At 40.7% G+C, this 17,713-nt stretch overlaps 1 protein-coding gene and 1 long non-coding RNA gene across 2 annotated transcripts; one reads left to right on the top strand and one right to left on the bottom strand.

Moving 5' to 3' along the window:
• Positions 1-1,394: 1,394 nt before the first annotated feature.
• BSCL2 (BSCL2 lipid droplet biogenesis associated, seipin) lies at positions 1,395-17,320 on the top strand. Its single transcript, XM_073658496.1, has 10 exons — positions 1,395-1,501; positions 5,013-5,640; positions 6,054-6,135; positions 7,684-7,827; positions 7,909-8,043; positions 8,752-8,849; positions 9,827-9,950; positions 10,041-10,107; positions 13,580-13,654; positions 14,793-17,320. Exons 2-10 carry the CDS (start codon positions 5,429-5,431, stop codon positions 14,960-14,962), a joined length of 1,107 nt encoding a protein of 368 aa, XP_073514597.1. The 5' UTR covers positions 1,395-1,501; positions 5,013-5,428; the 3' UTR covers positions 14,963-17,320.
• On the bottom strand, positions 7,505-15,529 carry LOC141173951 (uncharacterized). Its single transcript, XR_012252726.1, has 3 exons — positions 14,700-15,529; positions 14,102-14,213; positions 7,505-8,023 (listed from the first exon to the last, which is right to left on the bottom strand). It is a non-coding gene; the product is annotated as an uncharacterized lncRNA (long non-coding RNA).
• Positions 17,321-17,713: the final 393 nt, after the last annotated feature.

Below are 17,713 nucleotides of genomic sequence, written 5' to 3' on the forward strand. Positions count from 1 at the left end.
AGGGACCTGCGATCCTGCTCCACCACCACTGCAACTCACAGCTCCTGGAGTACCAGTTTCATGTATCCAGGGTCAGCAGTATTCCTCCATTCGTACCGGGCTGGTTTACTGAAGGACCCTGCCTTCTGTGACCTCCCTCCACCACCCCCCAAGTAAGATACCTATTCAGACTATAAGACGGACCCCATCTTATAAAAAATATTTTTTTTCCTATTTTTCACCCCAAAATTTGGGGTGCGTCTTATAGTCCAAAAAATACGGTACTTACATTAACTGCGAAAAATCCGCCAAAAAGAACATAATGGTCATCATGGGAACTTGCCTCAGCACCGAAAATTAACATAGCAAGGCCATATTCACACAGTGAGTATTTGGTCAGTGTTTTACTTTTTTTTTTAATTTATATTACTCACTTATATAGCGCCATTAATTCCCCAGCGCTTTACAGACATCATTACTGTCCCCATTGGGACTCACAATGTACAGTAGATGGTGGGACGAAACCGGAGAACACCCACGCAAACATGGGGAGAACATACAAACTCCTTGCAGATGTTGTCCTTGGTGGGATAGGAACCCAGGACCTCAGCGCTGCAAGGCGGCAGTGCTAACCACTGAGCCACCGTGCTGCCCTCGGTATTTGTAAGCCAAAACCAGGAGTGGGTGATAAATACAGAAGTGGTGACGTGTTTCTATTATATTTTTCCTCTGATTGTTCCACTCCTGGTTTTGGCTTACAAATACTGATGTAAAATACTGACCAAACACTGAACGCGTGAACATTATTAAGGGTATGTGCACATGTCAAGTATTTTTCAGCACCAAGAAAAGCCAGTGCTAGCAGGAACAATGCTGCACACAATACGCACGGTTTTGATGTATTTTTACAGTTCTTTTTTTCACATTTATTTGAAAGAATTGACATGCTGCAGATTAAAAAAAACTCATTGCTGGTTAAAATCTGCAAGGAAAAATAAGCAGTTCATGCATGGCATAAGATTATAGAAATAGCAGACATTTTGCTGGAGCGTTTCTTTCTCCTTGTAAAATGAGAGGAAAATAACTTGGCAAAAATGCAGCATGTGAACAAGACTTTCAAGGGACAGTCAATTTGCGGTTTTTATTCTTTTTACTTGTAATTTGTGCATAGAAATGCAGAGCACTAAGCTGGAGGAACTACAATAAACTAGTCTGCTGCTGAGCCTCCATCATTGTGACAGATGCCGAGAGCACACCGGACTCCATCTGTCCCGGCCGCCGCACAGCCGCTAAGTGTCACCGCCCCCAACATCACACAATGGCCAATCACTTCCTTCCTTTCATTGTGGCAGCGGGGCGAGGCTGTAGAGACACGCGCAGTGATTGGCTGCCAGAATTTAGCGTTGCGATTGGTCGAGTTGTAGCGTGTGGGCGGGGCTGGATGCAGCCAGGAAGTGTTGTGCAGTTAGTGCGTGCTGGGCGTGCAGCGGTGCAGGTTGTGCGGCTCAGGTGTCACCGGCCGGTATGTAACCTAGTCATTGTACGGACAGGAAGGAACCGATGTGTAGAGATGTATGTGACTGAGTCTGAACAGCTGCCGGCACAGAGTAATGTCATCCTCATGGAGGGGTCTGTTCTCCAGGGTTAAACAGTCCCCCATCAAAAAGGGTTAAAATCCGCATGTTAGCCATGACCATTTTTCAAATTCTTGTGACCTACCCTTAGGCTTGTTCACACACTGCGTTTTTGTTATGGAAAAAAGTGTTTTACAGATGCAGCAAAGTGAATCAGATTTCTAAAATCTGCACTTGCTCATTGTTTTTTTTTTTTTCATTGCAAATTTGAACCTTCAATTATTTCAGCGTTTTTCACCCATTGTAATGAGTGGAGGGGAAAAATGCAATTTAAAAAGCATAAAAAAATACTTATTTTACAGTTTTTCTTGCCAATGTTCTGTTTTTTTGCTGCAGAAAAATCTTCAGATCCTCAATGTGTGCACATAACTTAAAGCTGCTTTCATAAGATGGTTCTTCGGGTCAGTATTTGGGGGCCGAAAGCAGAAATGGAATCGAGAGAGGGAAAAGGAATAATGGAGAGATTTGACTGTTCCATCTTTTGGAAACATTAGTTTTGGTTTATAAAATACTGATGCAAAAATACTGCACAAAAGTGGATTCAAGCACAACATAATTTTATACAATATATAAATCCGGCATAAAATCTGCACTTAAAAAAAAAAAAAAACAATAATTCAGGTTTAGGCTATGTTCACACATAACGTTTTTTGCTGTGTTTTTTTTTTTTTTTATGCAGATTTTCAGCTGCATTTTACAGTACCAGCAAAGTCTATGAGACTGCGTTTTTGCAAAATGCTGCATGTCACTTCTTTCAGCTTTTTGTTTTTCACCCATTGAAAGCAATGAGTAAGTGGAAAAATACAGCAAAAAAAACGCAGGTATCAGGTTTTGGTGCCAAAACCTGTGGCAGTGAAGTTATTTTTTTTATGCACTAAACTTTATCAGCATGCATAAGAGACACATTTACACTGACAAAAACACATCAAAACCTGCTTTTTTGAGGTTGCTTTTTTTAATGCCAAGAGAGCAGGTTTTGCCTGCAGAAATGCAATGTGATCATAGCCTTAGATGCAGAATTTTTTTTTCCTTCTTTTGCAATGGGTGCAATCTTTGCAGTAGATCTGTTCATAGTGTAAAATGCTGAATGTGCGTCCACTCAAAATAATATCCTGACAATAATCTCTCATGTGTGTAAGTGCTGCCATTGATCTCAACCACCCATAGCGTGCAGTTACTGCATCTCTCTGCTGCTTATCGGTTCACACTTGGACCAATGTTATCCAATGGGGCAGTGCAGATGAACAATTTTTTTCACTGACCAATTTGGCGTGTGAAAAACAATCGCACCATTTTCCTCCCGAGTCTTGGATGAGACTCGCCCGTTCAAATCTACAGGTGCGAGAAAAAAATTGTATTCCATATGGAGACACAGTATAGCATATGATTGCAATTCATAGAAAGCTATAAATGATAGTTGCTGCCGTAAAAAATGAATAAAAATCTGATTTTATGTGGATGACGAGAAGAAAAATTGTCACACTTTTCTGGATGAACCTAGCTGTAGACTGAGATAAACCTGTATACTGAGCCGGGTGGGGAGACAGCTGCTGCCCGTATGCCCATTGCCAGTGTGTACCCATTGGACTGCGCTCTCTGTGAGGCATGATCATACCCTGCCAGTTCTACATAAGTATAGTAGAGGATTTGCACATTAATTCAACTCATTATGAAGATTAAGGGCCCGACTTATAATTTGTGTTGTTTTTTTTCACTTTTCTTTTTGATGATTGTATGCCAAATTCTTCAAAATGGCGCACACAATTCATGGATTTTACGCAAAGCCTAAAATTGTATATTTTTTTCTGCCTTTAACTTTTTTTTGTTGCTACTTTTTAGTGCAAAGAGTCACACATTTTGCAAAATGCCTCAAATAATGCAATTGGTGCACATAAAATCACTCCAGGGAGGGGACTAGAGTAAAGTTGTGACAAATTTTGCAACTTTTTTTTTTTTTAAAGTTGCATTTCATGAATTTGTGTCAAACATCTGTAAAAGCCGCAGTGACGTAAATATGAGAAAACCTAACTAAACCACAAAAGACGACTGAAAAAAAAAGCCCAAATCGTTCTGGAAATTTGTCGCAAATCACAAAGTCGGTGATTTAGAGGTATTCACGCCAAAAAATGCAATGATGAATCTAGGCCTAATTCTACACATAAAGTGTAAAATGATTTTTAGCTGTGAACCTGGGGCCATATGGGTAATATTTCCCCTTTTCGAGAGTGACAAGCCAAGTGAGTGAGGAGACTTTTAAGCCATGCATTCTCCTCTGGGAAATTAAACATGCAAATTGCTTCTTCAGAGAGGAAGACTACTAGAACTCTAGCGCATGCGCAGAACATAGCACATGCGCAGTAAAGCTGGCAATCACACAGCCTCACTGCGCACACGCGGAAAACCGAGCGTCATCGCGCATGCGCAATGAGGCTGCGTGATTACCAGCTTCGCTATGCATGCGCAGTGAACATAGTGTGTGCACAGTGAAGCTGGTAATCACACAGCCTCACTGCGCAGGTGCGGGACCAGTGGCCTGACACAGACAAATGCGCATGCGCCCCACAATAATAGCGCTTGCCAGGAGCAATATTCAAGTACGCGGGCGACGCCAGCAGTGACTGAATGCTGCAGGTAGGACAAAGTGTATAAAAAAATCATTATAGCTGCACCAATTTTAATGAAAAAAGCTTGTTAGTGATGCACACTGCATCACTAACAATGCTATGGGGGCAGTGTAGAGGAAAGCTAGGACGTGACAGGTTCCCTTTAACGAGTCGTGCAATATGACTTGGGATAAAAGCCAAACCAGAATCTCAATTTGCAGACATGGTGTTTCAGGGTGTTGCCCCTCATCAGGTCAAAGTATGAGATCTGAATTGGGTTCTAAAGGGAAATGTTTCTCCTTGTGGAGAGCAAGAAGCCAAGCCTGGCATGTCAGAGTGAGGAGACTTATAAGCCATGCATGCTCTAGTCCTCTTTCTCTCTGAAGAGACAATTTGCATATTTAATTTTGCAGAGAAGCATGCATAGTGTATATAAGTTTCCTCACTGACTTGCCAGGCTTGGCTTGTCACTCTCCGCAAGGAGAAACATTACCCCTTAGACCCCAGTCCAGAGCCTCTTACCTAGCCAAAGCAGATCTCATACTTTGCACTGACGAGAGGCAATAACCCAAAACACCGTGTCTGCAAACTTAGATTCAGGTTTGGGTTTTATCCTACATCATATTGCAAGGCTAGTTAAAAAGTTGATATTGACTTTTAGGATTACTGCTTCCAATAGATGGTGCTAGAGTTCTAGTCCTTTTCTCTGAAGAGACAATTTGTATAGTTGTGAACCTAAACATTCATCAGTTGTGTTGCTTACTGGTGTCTTTCATTTTTTTTCTCCTCTGCACAGATTGGTGCTGCCGCCCTCCGACCAACACGACCTCCTTTCTTGCTCAGTCTTCCCCTTGTACGTTCTGTCCTCTTTCACCCAGTTCTGTTCTCCACGGATAACTCTGATTTCCACACTGAGCAGTAATGTGACCCACACAAAGGCAAACCTTTCCCACCCCGATGTCTCTGCCCTCCTCTATGCACCCATTTTGGTAAATAGCACACAGCACCCGTCTTACAAGCATCGTCTGTCTGCTGGACATATACACCGCCTGCTGCTTACACTGTGCAGATATATACAGCAGAGCCTGTCACGCTGCTGATACAAACACCTACTAATGGTCACATCTTTGGTTTGGACCCGCACACCATTTAACTCTTTATTAACCTCTGCCGTTCTCAGCCTTGTGTCGTGAGAACGCCATATACATCACTATGTCCAACGAAGTGTCACCATCTCTCCTTCAATGGGTGGAAGACATGTTTTTAATCCTGTTTCTGCGGACTCGGCGGCTGCTCCTGCAGACGGGGATTTTGTTGTGCATCCTCCTCCTGCTCCTCTGGGTGTCCATCTTCCTCTACGGCAGCTTTTACTACTCCTATATGCCGACTGTGAAGTATTCCTGTCCGGTGCACTATCAATACAGGTACGTAGGCATGTGTAACCTGCAGATGGCACAGTGCTTTTATGTATGTGTGTATATATGTATGTATATGTATATGTGTGTATATATATATATATATATATATATATATATATATACCGTTATAAGGGGTAGGTATAGTATTACATATAGAAAATAATGTATACAAAGCAATATTTCCATCAGAGACTTTGTGCAAAGCCCCTCCTTGCTGATCAAGCGCGTGATGCCACATTATAAGTAACTGAGGACCATTACGTTCCAGTAATTCCCATCATATGACCACAAAGCAAAGCACAAAATACATGAGAAAAGAGCCTACATTGTTTTTGCAGAGTTTGTGCTTTTCTTTATATTGATACTTGCAGAATATTTCTGAAATATTAGTTGTTGTTTTTTTAACTTTCTTGTTTCAGCTCCACATGTAACCCATCACCTGGAATCCTGTGCTCCTTTCCCACCGCTAATGTCTCACTTTTGAGGAATAACCGTGACCGGGTGAGCTTGTAAATAGGGTAACCTTCAAGACAGACCGAGGTCGGGGTCCACACAGCCATACAAAAAATTGAGCTAGTCTCAATTGCTCTGATATATATATATATATATATATATATATATATATATATATATATATATATATATATATATATATATATATATATATATATATATATATATATATATAATTTAAATGTTTTTAAAAAATATTGCACTGTCTAAAATATGTATTTTTTTGCACACTAAGTATAAATAATTTTTTTTTTAGTCGTTAAAAAAATTTAAAATTGAGCTTTGTGTATAAAATATATATATTTTTTTTTGTACACAAAAAAAATTCTACTTTGTATATAGAAAATATACATATTTTATACACAAAGCATTATTTTTTAACAATTTAAATCTAAAATATATATAATATAATTTTTTTTTTAATCTTAGAAATATATAGTGTGTGCGCTTCTTAAGGACTTAATCGTACTATCCCGAAGAATCGCGTTGCCTGGTTGTTCTAACTGCGCTTTTTTTTTCCCCCATCATGGGGAATTTTTTTTTTTCTTCCCCATCTTACAGTTTATTACTTGGGAAAACAAATGTTATTCAAAAATACAACTCGCCTCGTAAAGAAAAAAGCCATCGTATGGCCATGTTGATAATGTATTTTTTTTCCCCCATTTTACTAACTATATGAAAATAAAATCCCCAAATTTTGCAATTTTTGCACTGGCCACTAAGCCGAATACTAGACTTTGTATTTCCTGTTGAGTGCAGAAAACTTTTCAGCAGTCTCATTATCATCACAGACAAGATTACAGTGACAGATATTGTACCACAGGATCCATAATGTTAAAGCTCTTTCTCCTCTTCTTTACTCAGAAAGGAGCAGTCCTATAGTCAATAATTCAGTTTGTGTATTGCCGTTTATGGTCTCCCTGCTGTAAAGTATATCTCTAATTGCTGTTAACAGACGCTCATGTAAAAAAGGGCTGACTCCATAATCATGTACTTAAAATTAAAAAAAATCTTAAAGAATATGCATCTCTGTTGGACTTTAATTGTTAAAATATACATTTAAAAGGGTGTTCCTATGCCAATATGTAGTAGGTGTAATAATATTAGCAAATCCCTTCAATTAGAAATGTAGTATAGTTTTTCTGATTCACTATGTCTCTTTGCTCATGTGCAGGCATTGCAGGACCTTGGGTATCCATGGTTACGACCACTAGCAACCAGCTGTCACTAGATCAGTGGTCGCAACCATGCATACCTAAGGTCCTGCAATGCCTGCACATGAGGAAAGAGACATAGCGAATCAGAAGAACTATACTACATTTCTAATTGAAGGTATTTGCTAATATTATTATTATACCTACTACATATTGGGATAGGATCTTGGAGATGGGAATACCCGTTTAAGTAGTTAGGAAAAATAGAATATATATTTGTGAGAACTATGCAATCCGAATAGCTGCTTGTATCCTATATAGGAAAGTAATTTCTTCCTCTATGGATAGTAAGCAGATGTATTCCTCGCTCTTCTCTCCGCAGGTGCTGATGTATGGCCAGCCATATCGTATAGCTCTGGAGCTTCGGGTGCCAGAGTCCGCAATCAACCAAGACCTTGGGATGTTCATGGTTTCAATGTCCTGTTACACGCGAGGCGGGAAGGAGATTTCTTACACGGCTCGATCTGTGAGTTACTGATGATATTCTCTTTCTTTCTCTTCACTTATTTTGTCTTGTTCTCCTTCTCACCATGTTGTCTTTCACCAGGCGATGCTGCACTACAAATCCCACCTCCTGAAAACATTAGAGACTCTGGCCTTATTCCCTCTGTTCATCTTGGGACTTTCTGAGCAGAAGCAAATTCTTGAAGTTGAGCTGCACTCTGAATATCGAGAAGATTCGGTTAGTATTAAAACCTTTTTTTTTTTGTCCATTGTAATCTTTATTTTAAAGTCTGTTGTTTTTTATTCTCACTATTTTGTAGTAATCTTCATCTATATTAAAAAGTTTTCCCATAGAGGCATTTTTGTTCACCTATTAAAGGGAACCTGTCACCAGTTTTATACCTGATAAACCATGCCCATTCTACAACCCCTCTATGCCTTCATACACGTCCCCATGCATACCTCCGAAAAAGTGTTTCATTCATGTCCCATGCTGCATGCAAATTAAGCAGTCCGGTCCGAGGGGCTAATTCTGATGACACTCAGTGCCGCCCCAGTCCCTTCAAACGCCGCCTCTTCTATCCTGACTGAAGTGTCCTACGTCATTCACATGGTGCTCGAAGTCTCGCGCCTGCACAATTGAATAAGAAACCGGCCCAGGCGCTCTTGGTTTGGCCCAGGCGCTCTTGGTTTGGCCCAGGCCTTTTCCCCCGTTCATCCGCTGTTCCATGCAAACTTTGGTTGTGTATTGAGGAGGATCAGGGGTGACTTAAGACACCTGTTCTAGTGTTTAGCTCCCATCCTGTAGATAGGTGACAAATGTGGGAAGACCCCTTTAACCCATCTGACTTTTACTCCTTCTCTCTGCATTATTATTCTACACTCCTATTTTCTTTTATCATTCCTATATATATTTTTTCCATTGTTTGTTCTACTCTCTTTGCAGTACGTCCCCACCACTGGGGCTGTGATACAAATAGAGAGTGTCCACCTACAAATATATAGTGCTGAGCTCCGGGTCCACGCACATTTTACTGGTCTCAGGTGAGGTTATAGATTTGTGCCACTCTCATATTGCTCATGTCTCCCTGTGTAACCATTTTTTTATGTAGGAAAACTACATAGAAACTAAGAAACTGCCTTTGATGTAAATTTGCTGGAAAGAGATAAATTATATCTTTGCGCTTTGTTTTTTTTCCAAGAGGCATCGTTTTTTATTTAATGATGCCTTTCATCTTTCCATATATTGTATGCAAAAATGAAAGGTAAAATTCTAAGTGTGATGTAGTAAAAGCTTTGAGATCCTTCAGCATGCCCCTGACTTACATGGCAACATCATTGGCTCCCCACGATCTTGTTGCGGGGTGACCATAGGCATCTAAATGCACCCACCCTACAGGACCTAACCACTTGGTATTTGCAATTGACTGCACCATGTAAGGGGGATATGCAGCTGGCTCTAAATTCTCACAGGTCCTATCCATGTTCTGCACATCTGTTCAATGTGAGGTGAAAACCTATGCAGCAGCGCTGCTGATACCTGAGCTGTCAATTGCTCAACAGTGCACTAGGGAAATATATTGATATATTGGTTAAAATTCTATATATATTTCCATCCTTCTCTTATTGAAGTTGATAGATTCAGGCAGGCAAATACCTTAACCTCATCTCCTAAAGCCCTTTTTTATGCATAAGATGGTTGTCAAGGCCTCAAACTGAGAACCCTGGTGTAGAGAACGGAGTTCAGACCTACCCCTAAACTGGAGACTGCGGTAATTTTTAGACTGGTCTGAAGAAGGTAATAATTTTGTCTTTTTTTTTTTTTTTTTTTTTTTTTTTTAACTTGTTTAGTTTCGTATTTATCACAGCAGAGTATGATTTTTTTTTTTTGCATTTTTTGTTTTATATGCGTTATAAATAACAAATTTTTTGCAATGTTGTTACATATTAGCATGTATCATCTCTTTTCTGTGCCCCTTATTTTTAGCCTTTCCAAGCTAACGTCTGTGATCTGTTTGCAGGTATATACTGTACAATTACCCAGTCGTGTCTGCCATCATTGGCATTGCCAGCAACTTTATCTTCTTGAGCGTCCTGGTGTTACTCAGCTATCTGCAGTTTGGAGCTGGAAGATTTCGTTTCAGGGTGAGCGAGGAAAGCGACGCACCAGGGATGCAGGTGATGGACGTTGCATGACTACATGAATGCTTTTTTTTTTGCTTTCTTTTCCTGTAGGCAGCCAACGTGGGCAGCACCGAAACGGGAAGGACTGAGACCCAAGAAGGAAGCGCTGCAGAGTCAGGTAAGGCCACGAGTTAGCACTGATTTAACACAGCACCGCCTCATAGGTTCCCTTTGACTATCAGCTGATTCATGCTGCCCAATAATCAAGAGGGCAGCATGGTGGCTCAGTGGTTAGCACTGCAGCCTTGCAGCCCTGTGTTCAAATCCCACCAAGGACATCTGCAAGGCGTTTGTATGTTCTCCCCGTGTTTGCGTGGGTTTCCTCCGGGTTCTCCGGTTTCCTCCCACACCCCAAAGACATACTGATAGGGAATCTAGATTGTGAGCCCCAATGGGGACAGTGATGATAATCAATGTAAAGCGCTGCGGAATTAATAGTGCTATGTAAGTGAGTAAAATAAGAGCCTGGAGCATTTCACGAAAAAATATAGTTATAGGATCCAATGTTCCAGGTTTTACGCCAGACCTATATTCCTTGTTAACCATGCCCATGTTTGAAAAAGAACTAAAGTTTCAAACTTTGTACAGCATATAATTATTTTTCTCAAAACTGAGCCTCTCAAACACCACGGGGCACCGAACAGTGTGAGAAGCACAATTGTAAATTAATATTTGAGCACTAGATGGCAGGATCGCTCTATTTTCTTTTTGACTCCTAAAGTTCATTCTTCTGTGATATGGACTTTGATACCTGTCTAGGTCTAGAAATAAATCTTCCGGATTTTTGGTAGATTTTAGCTCCGTGACAGGAGTGCAAAGTTTGTATACAGCTCAGTAAAAAGTCCAGAAATGACTTTCTCCAGAGGGGGGGCCCTAATGGAAGATCTTGAGTTGCGGTACCCTGACGTATGTGTGCAAGGAGAAACCAAAATGATAGTCACATTTCTGGTGTAGGATCAAGTGAACCCTTTTGGACCTCTTAGCAAATTGTAAAAAAAACAAACATTTTCTTCAAAATTAAAAAATAAGTTGTTTTTTTTTTTTTTTTTTTCCCCACAACCACTTTTTAATGATTCATCTGAATCTCTTAATTCATTCTTTTACTCCTGGATGGCAAGCAAAGATGCATCTCTGCCTTTCTTACTGCACCATAGCTAGGCTGCTTGCTATTTGGTACAATATTGGGGTTATCCACCTATATAATATTGATCTATTAGAGATGAGCAAATCTTTTAAAATTCTAATTTGCCTGCTTATCTGGATTTTTAAAAAAAAAAAAAAAAAATTTGATTCACTGCAAATCATCAAAAGTATTGCTAATCCTCCAATTGCACAGGAAAGATGTGCTTGAGGTCTACTAGTCCTTCATCCAGCCCCTCTCAAGCTCCTTAATGCAGAAACACAGCCTCTGTCATGGCAGAAGTGACCTCAACATATGCAGTATCAGTCAAAAGTTTGGACACACCTGTTCATTGATTACCGCAATCTTCTGTAAAATGGTAGCTACCATTCCAAGCAATTTACACAAATTGAATGGAAAATTGTTCCAAACTTCCTAAAATTTCGCAATTGATTCTTTCATCTCAAATATCAGTGTTCTAAGGATGCAGATTGTCTCTTCAGAGAGGACTTGAACTCTGTAGCGCCACCTGTTGGAAACAGCAATCCCACAAGTCAATATCGACTCTTCAATGAGCCTTGCAATATGACTTAGAATAGGAGCCAAATCAGAATCTCAATTTGTAGACACTGTGTTTCGGGGTATTGCCTCTCATCAGTGCAAAAGTATGAGAACTGATTTGGCTAAGTGAGAGGCTGAGACTGGGATCTAAGACGTAACGTTTCTCCTTGTGGAGAGTAACATTCTGATTTGGCTTTTATCCTAAGAATCATTAAAGGGTTGATATTGACTTCTAGGATTGCTACTTCCTGTAGGTTGCGCTATAGAGTTCTAGTTCTCTTCCTCTCTAAATATGCAAATTGTCTCTTCTATCTCCCAGAGCAGCATGCAAGGCATTTAAGTCTCCTCTCACTGGCATGCCAGACCTGGCATGTCACTCTCCACAAGGAGAAACCTAACCCCTTAGATCCTAGTATTCAAAGGATAAATCCTCAATATTAAATCGATCAGGGTCTTACACCCTTCACCCCCCGCTGATCACCTGTCAATAGCTCCCCTGGCGGCTAGATCTAACTGTTGAACAGAGCCGAACTGTCAAACGTGACACTAAGCATTGGGTTTTTGTTTGTGCCCTTGAAATTCGAACCAATGGAGGACTGGTTGTTATCATTGACATAACCATTATTTAAAATTGCTCAGATTGTTACAGATAATTGGTACATCCATGACCAGGTGAAATTCACCCCCCCCGCCTTCCCCCATACACATTACTACAGAGCCTCTATGGAGCTGAGAACCTGTGCAAGATGCGTGCAGTATCCATGAGAGCTTACAGGGGTATTCCCATCTCCAAGATCCTATCCCAATATGTAATAAGTGTATTAATAATATTAGCAAATACCTCCAATTAGAAATGTAGTATAGTTATGATTCGCTATATCACTTACCCCATCTGCAGGGCATTGTAGTAGCTTGGGTATCCATGGTTACGACCACTCATGCCTAAGCTACTGCAATGCCCTGCACATGGGGTAAGTGACATAGTGAATCATAACTATACTACATTTCTAATTGGAGGTATTTGCTATTATTATTATTACACCTACTACACATTGGGATAGGATCTTGGAGATGGGAATACACATTTAAAGACCAGAAAGGGTCAAAACGGAGCCCTGAGTCACATCTCCAGCATGTTGGGAATGGACCGCAATATTTTATGTAGCAGGATTAGTATATTCTACCATCTTTTACCTTTTAAGGATATAATAGGTTATATTACATCTGGTTTGTTATGATTCTACATACGATCATAGCAGCTGAATTCGACTGCCTCTGAAATTATGATCAGATTTCAGTAGTAACATTTGGCTTATGGTGTCCGACTTCTGATGGAGGAGCGTATGACCTGTCCATCAGCTTCACATGGCAAAGCTGTTTTTCTTTTTGGAGGATGCTGATGGGCTGGTCTGGTCACTCGGTCCTCCATCGGCTGCTATTTTATGGAAAAACGTGTTGGTCATTTTGAGGAAAGCTGCGCTAATGAGAAAGTGAAAAACTGTGCAAAAAATAAAAAAAATTAAAAGTACCGAAGATTAGAAAAAAAAAACCCACAACTTTATGTTCTATAATGGAGGCACGGAAGAGCTAAATCTGCTCCAGTGATGGTAATGATAGAGGGGTACTCTTAGGAGATGACCATTGATATAAATGGTTGGTTGTGCAGACCACGGGTCGGGTCCTTTTTTAGCATTTGGGATTGTGAACGATTAAGGCCCCTTTGTTGTCTTTATGTCCTAATATGACAAGGGGTCTTCACAAGACAGCCTTTTTATGGTATACTTGTCAGTAGGATACATTTAGTAGAATTGACTTTTTGATGGGCCTTCCGGTAACGTTATGTGAATAAGTACATGCAATAGTCGTGATTGTGACTCCTGACCAAACCCTAAATGTTTCTTCTTCAAAGAGCGTGGTAAGGATCCAGACACTGAGACTCTTGGCCAAGGTGAAGGCACTAGAGCAGACCCTTCCTATGATGCTGGTACGTAAGATCCTTACCATCCATAATAACCTGTGCACAGAATGGTGGCAGCCGTATATATCAATGTATTAACTAAGAAAAAATTCACTGCTGACTCCAGAAATATCAAAACACAAATTGCAATCCGGCGATGTGATCTTCTGGACCCACCGGGTTTCCATGACAGCTGGGGGCCTCAAGAAGGCTCCTGCCCAGGGCTGCCTTATTGGTATAGGAGTCTACTGTTATATCGGTGGTCAAGCGTCCGTCCCATAGTGGGACTGAAAGAAAATGCAAAAAGAAAAGTTCTTAAAATGTATGTATATAACACGCTCTCACACACTTGCAGATCAGTTGGGGTCCGGGCACCAAGACTCCCCACAGACTGCACAGAGCGGTTTACGGGCTCCTATAAGTCTATGCTTCCATGCACTCCTTCTCACAAAGTGGTAAGGCCCGTAGACTTACTATTGAGCACGTACACTTCTCTGGGTGTGTGCTGCGTACAACAGCTGTGTACTTCAGAGTGATGTTTTGTGCAATCAGAGGGGATCTTGGGACCAGCAGCTACTTGCAGCGTCTATAATAAATATAAAATACATGTTTAATGACAATTACACTTTGTGCAAAAAAAGAGAAAAGAACTGGCACCATTCAGAACTCTCACAAAATGGTAGGATATCTGCACCCACCTTGCTATTTTTCGGAAACTCCTGATGCCTCACCGCGTGTAACACGTTCATAGAGTTTCAAAGAGAGAAGAAGGCGGCACCCACTGTTATGTAAAAAACTTGTTTATTTTGGACCCATTGTGCACGAAACGGCCGTCGTCCGTCTTTTGTGCCTGCATCCATGTTTTTAGGATTGTTAGATAAACAGGTTTTTTACGCGATAGACTGCTGCCTTGTTCTCTCTTTGGAACTCTGACAATTACACTTTAACAATAAAAACAAAAAAAAACTTTAAAAAAATGTTTTTGTATCAAACGATCAAATCAATCTAAGATGCTTTAAGATATTTCCTATAGTGTCCTGACCCTATCCTATAGCGTATAGGGTTTTCTTACCTAGAGTCTTCCACAATTTCTGTCAACCTTCTTTTACTGTAATTGGAAAACTATTAGTTGCTGATTGTTGTTGACCAGTCCGGTCTCTTCTAGGTGTGCAACCTCGGACTGTAGGAATGACAGAAGACGACAGTGAGGACCAAGAGGATTTCGACATAAGTTTACCGGGGGACATGGACATCTCTGGTGCTGTTGGAACTCAGAATGAGCCTCAGACTGGGCTGATGCTGCGGCAGAGGCTGACTCAATGCAGCGCCCACTGATGACTCCGACCCTTGAGCTTTCTTGCCCCACATCCTTCCAGAGTGTCCGCAGATCCTGATAAGATGAGACTGTCTCATTCACTGTTGTCTAGTTACTACTTCCAGCATGTTCTGTTAGAGAGTTGTTACTCTGCCACAGCTTCCCACTTGCAACTTTCCAAGTATGGTCAACTACAACCCTCAGCATGCCAAGCCCGCCACAGTGGAGTGAAGACCGCTGTTTAGGATTGTAGAACTAAACCACAACCTCTCTGTTCCCATTGGTCATGGAAGGTGAATTCTGCTCCTCTGATTTGCTCTGGTCGTTTCCTGATCGGTAGTTTGCACATAGTCACACAACGATTTCAGTTTTCTAGGTCAGTTTACACAATTTTTGTCAGATTTTGCCATGTTCCTCTTTCTTTTTGCTATAATTCCTATCGGGATCTCATACTTCTATCTTGTGCCAACACACGGAAGCTTGTGGTGTTTCGTGAACAGATGACTCGGCTGTCTTAAGATGTACAGACTAGTACACAGAACACATTCCACACAGACTTAAAGTAAGTCTCCTCCTTACCTGTATCACTTCAACTTTTCTCGACTTGGCAGACTTACAGACACACCTTAATGATCTGGTATGTAATGATTTATTTCCGAATGTGCCCGGACATGATGACCTTGTAGCTGAGGACGTTTCTAGTTTTTCTATCGTTACAGACTACACGTACTTATTCACAGAAATAGGATCATGTAGCAAACATAGGTCATTAGAATAGAACATAAGTCTGTGTCATGAGCTAAAGGGTGGACATGCTTATCCTTGAAGGCATCAATTTATCTCCTTGATAGAAGAATCTGCGCTTAAAAGGATTTGTCCCATAAACAACATATGTCTCTTATCCCTGGGTGTCTGACTGCTGGACCCCTCAACGATCAGGAGAACGGGGGTCCCTTTGTCCCTTTGTGAATGATGTACCACTTCTCCATTGCCTCTACTTTAGACCGTTAAAGAAGCGGTGGTCGCACCTGCTCATTACATCTTTATTTAATAGAGGGGTTGTGTCTCCCTCATTTTGAGGTTCAGTAGGGTTCTTGGTGGAATCGTCCAGAAGTCTGTGTTGGGCACTTCCCAACTCTTCTCCAATAGATGATGTTGGTGGAGAGACTTTCGGCCTGCTGGACTTCAACGGCCAAACCATCTTATGGAAGATAAGTTGCAGCCGGAGAAGTCCGACAGCAGCCCTCTCATAGAGAACGCTTGGCCAAGCTGAGCACTCCTATATATGGGGGACTCGAGTGATCGTTGTTGGCTGAACAATTGTTCAACTGATAACTGGGTATGGAGTATGGAACAGAATGACTGTTCAAACCAAGCTCAGGCACTCGGTGCCAGTCATTTAAATACACCTTCCCACCTACTTAGTTTCCATCTATCTCTGCTCTTCTCTGGCCCTATAAAGTCAGAACTGTCAATCAAAGAGGAGGGGGTGGAGATAGGAGGTGGATAAGTGTAGTTAAATGTTTGGCCCCACTGTGAAGCACCGAGCAGTGGGACTTGCTTTGAAAAGTCATTCTGTGCTGACAAAGTCTGAGTTACCTTCTGATTGAGAGGCAGATTGCCATAGTGGGACCCTCGCCCTGCACCTCTCTAATTACTTTTGCCCATTCTTCACTCCTCCATCTGGAGATAGAAGCGCCCTGCACCTCTCTAGTTACTCCTGCCCATTCTTCACTCCTCCATCTGGAGATAGAAGCGCCCTGCACCTCTTTATTTAGAAAGTTTTCTGTAGGACCTATTGGTGGTGTCACGTGTTTTCTATTGTATGGATTTTATTTTTCTAATTTTTTTTCCTAGTTTTGTTTTCCTCTATTACAGCAATAGTTAGTTTTTTAGGGGGAGATCAGTGTATATTTTGCAATAGATGAACGTCAGCTCTTGGGGCACAGCCAGGACCCATTTTAGGTGATAAGTGACTCCTGAATATTTATTTATGGTCCATGGAGGCCAGCAATAGTTTTAGCGTAGGATCCACAGTCGATCTGCTTAATATTAACACAAACGTAGTAATATTTTTTAACTGTTCGCTCGCTGCGCCGTATCTACACTATGGGTTATAGCGCACGTAGAAGAAAAGGAGCATTCCAAACCGTCGTGCACCAACTGCACATCATTGTGTTACACAATTAGTCATTGTTTATTTCTGAAGCCAAATAAAAATGAATTTCCAATACTGCGAGTGGTCATTAAATCTGCACAAATGTATGTGTGCAAGTTTTCTCCATATTGTTGTAGAACACATATCAAACCATGTCCTTTCTTTGTTCTTTTGTAGAATTTTCCCTATTGAATTCAATAAAAAAAAATTATTAACGGAATTACAACCAACTTTTTTTTTTTTCTTCACAATATGGAGATTTCTTTGGTGTCTTGAATCCTTGTCTTGCTTCACTGCACTAATCAATACAAAATCTATATGTTTTTGACTGGAGTGCTCCCTTGATTGCTTCAGTTTTTTGTTTTTTTTGCCACATTTTTTTTTCCTGCTTTCTCTCTTTTTTTTTTTTTTTTTTTTTTTTTTTTTTTATAAAGGTCGTGGTCATATGTTTGCTGCCAGTTAATAAAAATATTAGCTTTACCTCTGCAAATATTCTTACAAGGTCCCTCATGCACGGGAATTTATTAACCTATTTACAGCAAACTTCTGACACATCATTCACAGATCTCGACATGCTCTGAAGTTGCATAAAAATCTTATGACTTTTAGCAGT

This window comes from Phyllobates terribilis, unplaced genomic scaffold (genome assembly GCF_046119375.1).
Source record: "Phyllobates terribilis strain yellow unplaced genomic scaffold, ASM4611937v1 Scaffold_13__5_contigs__length_258822181, whole genome shotgun sequence".
In the NCBI taxonomy this organism is placed as follows: domain Eukaryota; kingdom Metazoa; phylum Chordata; class Amphibia; order Anura; family Dendrobatidae; genus Phyllobates; species Phyllobates terribilis.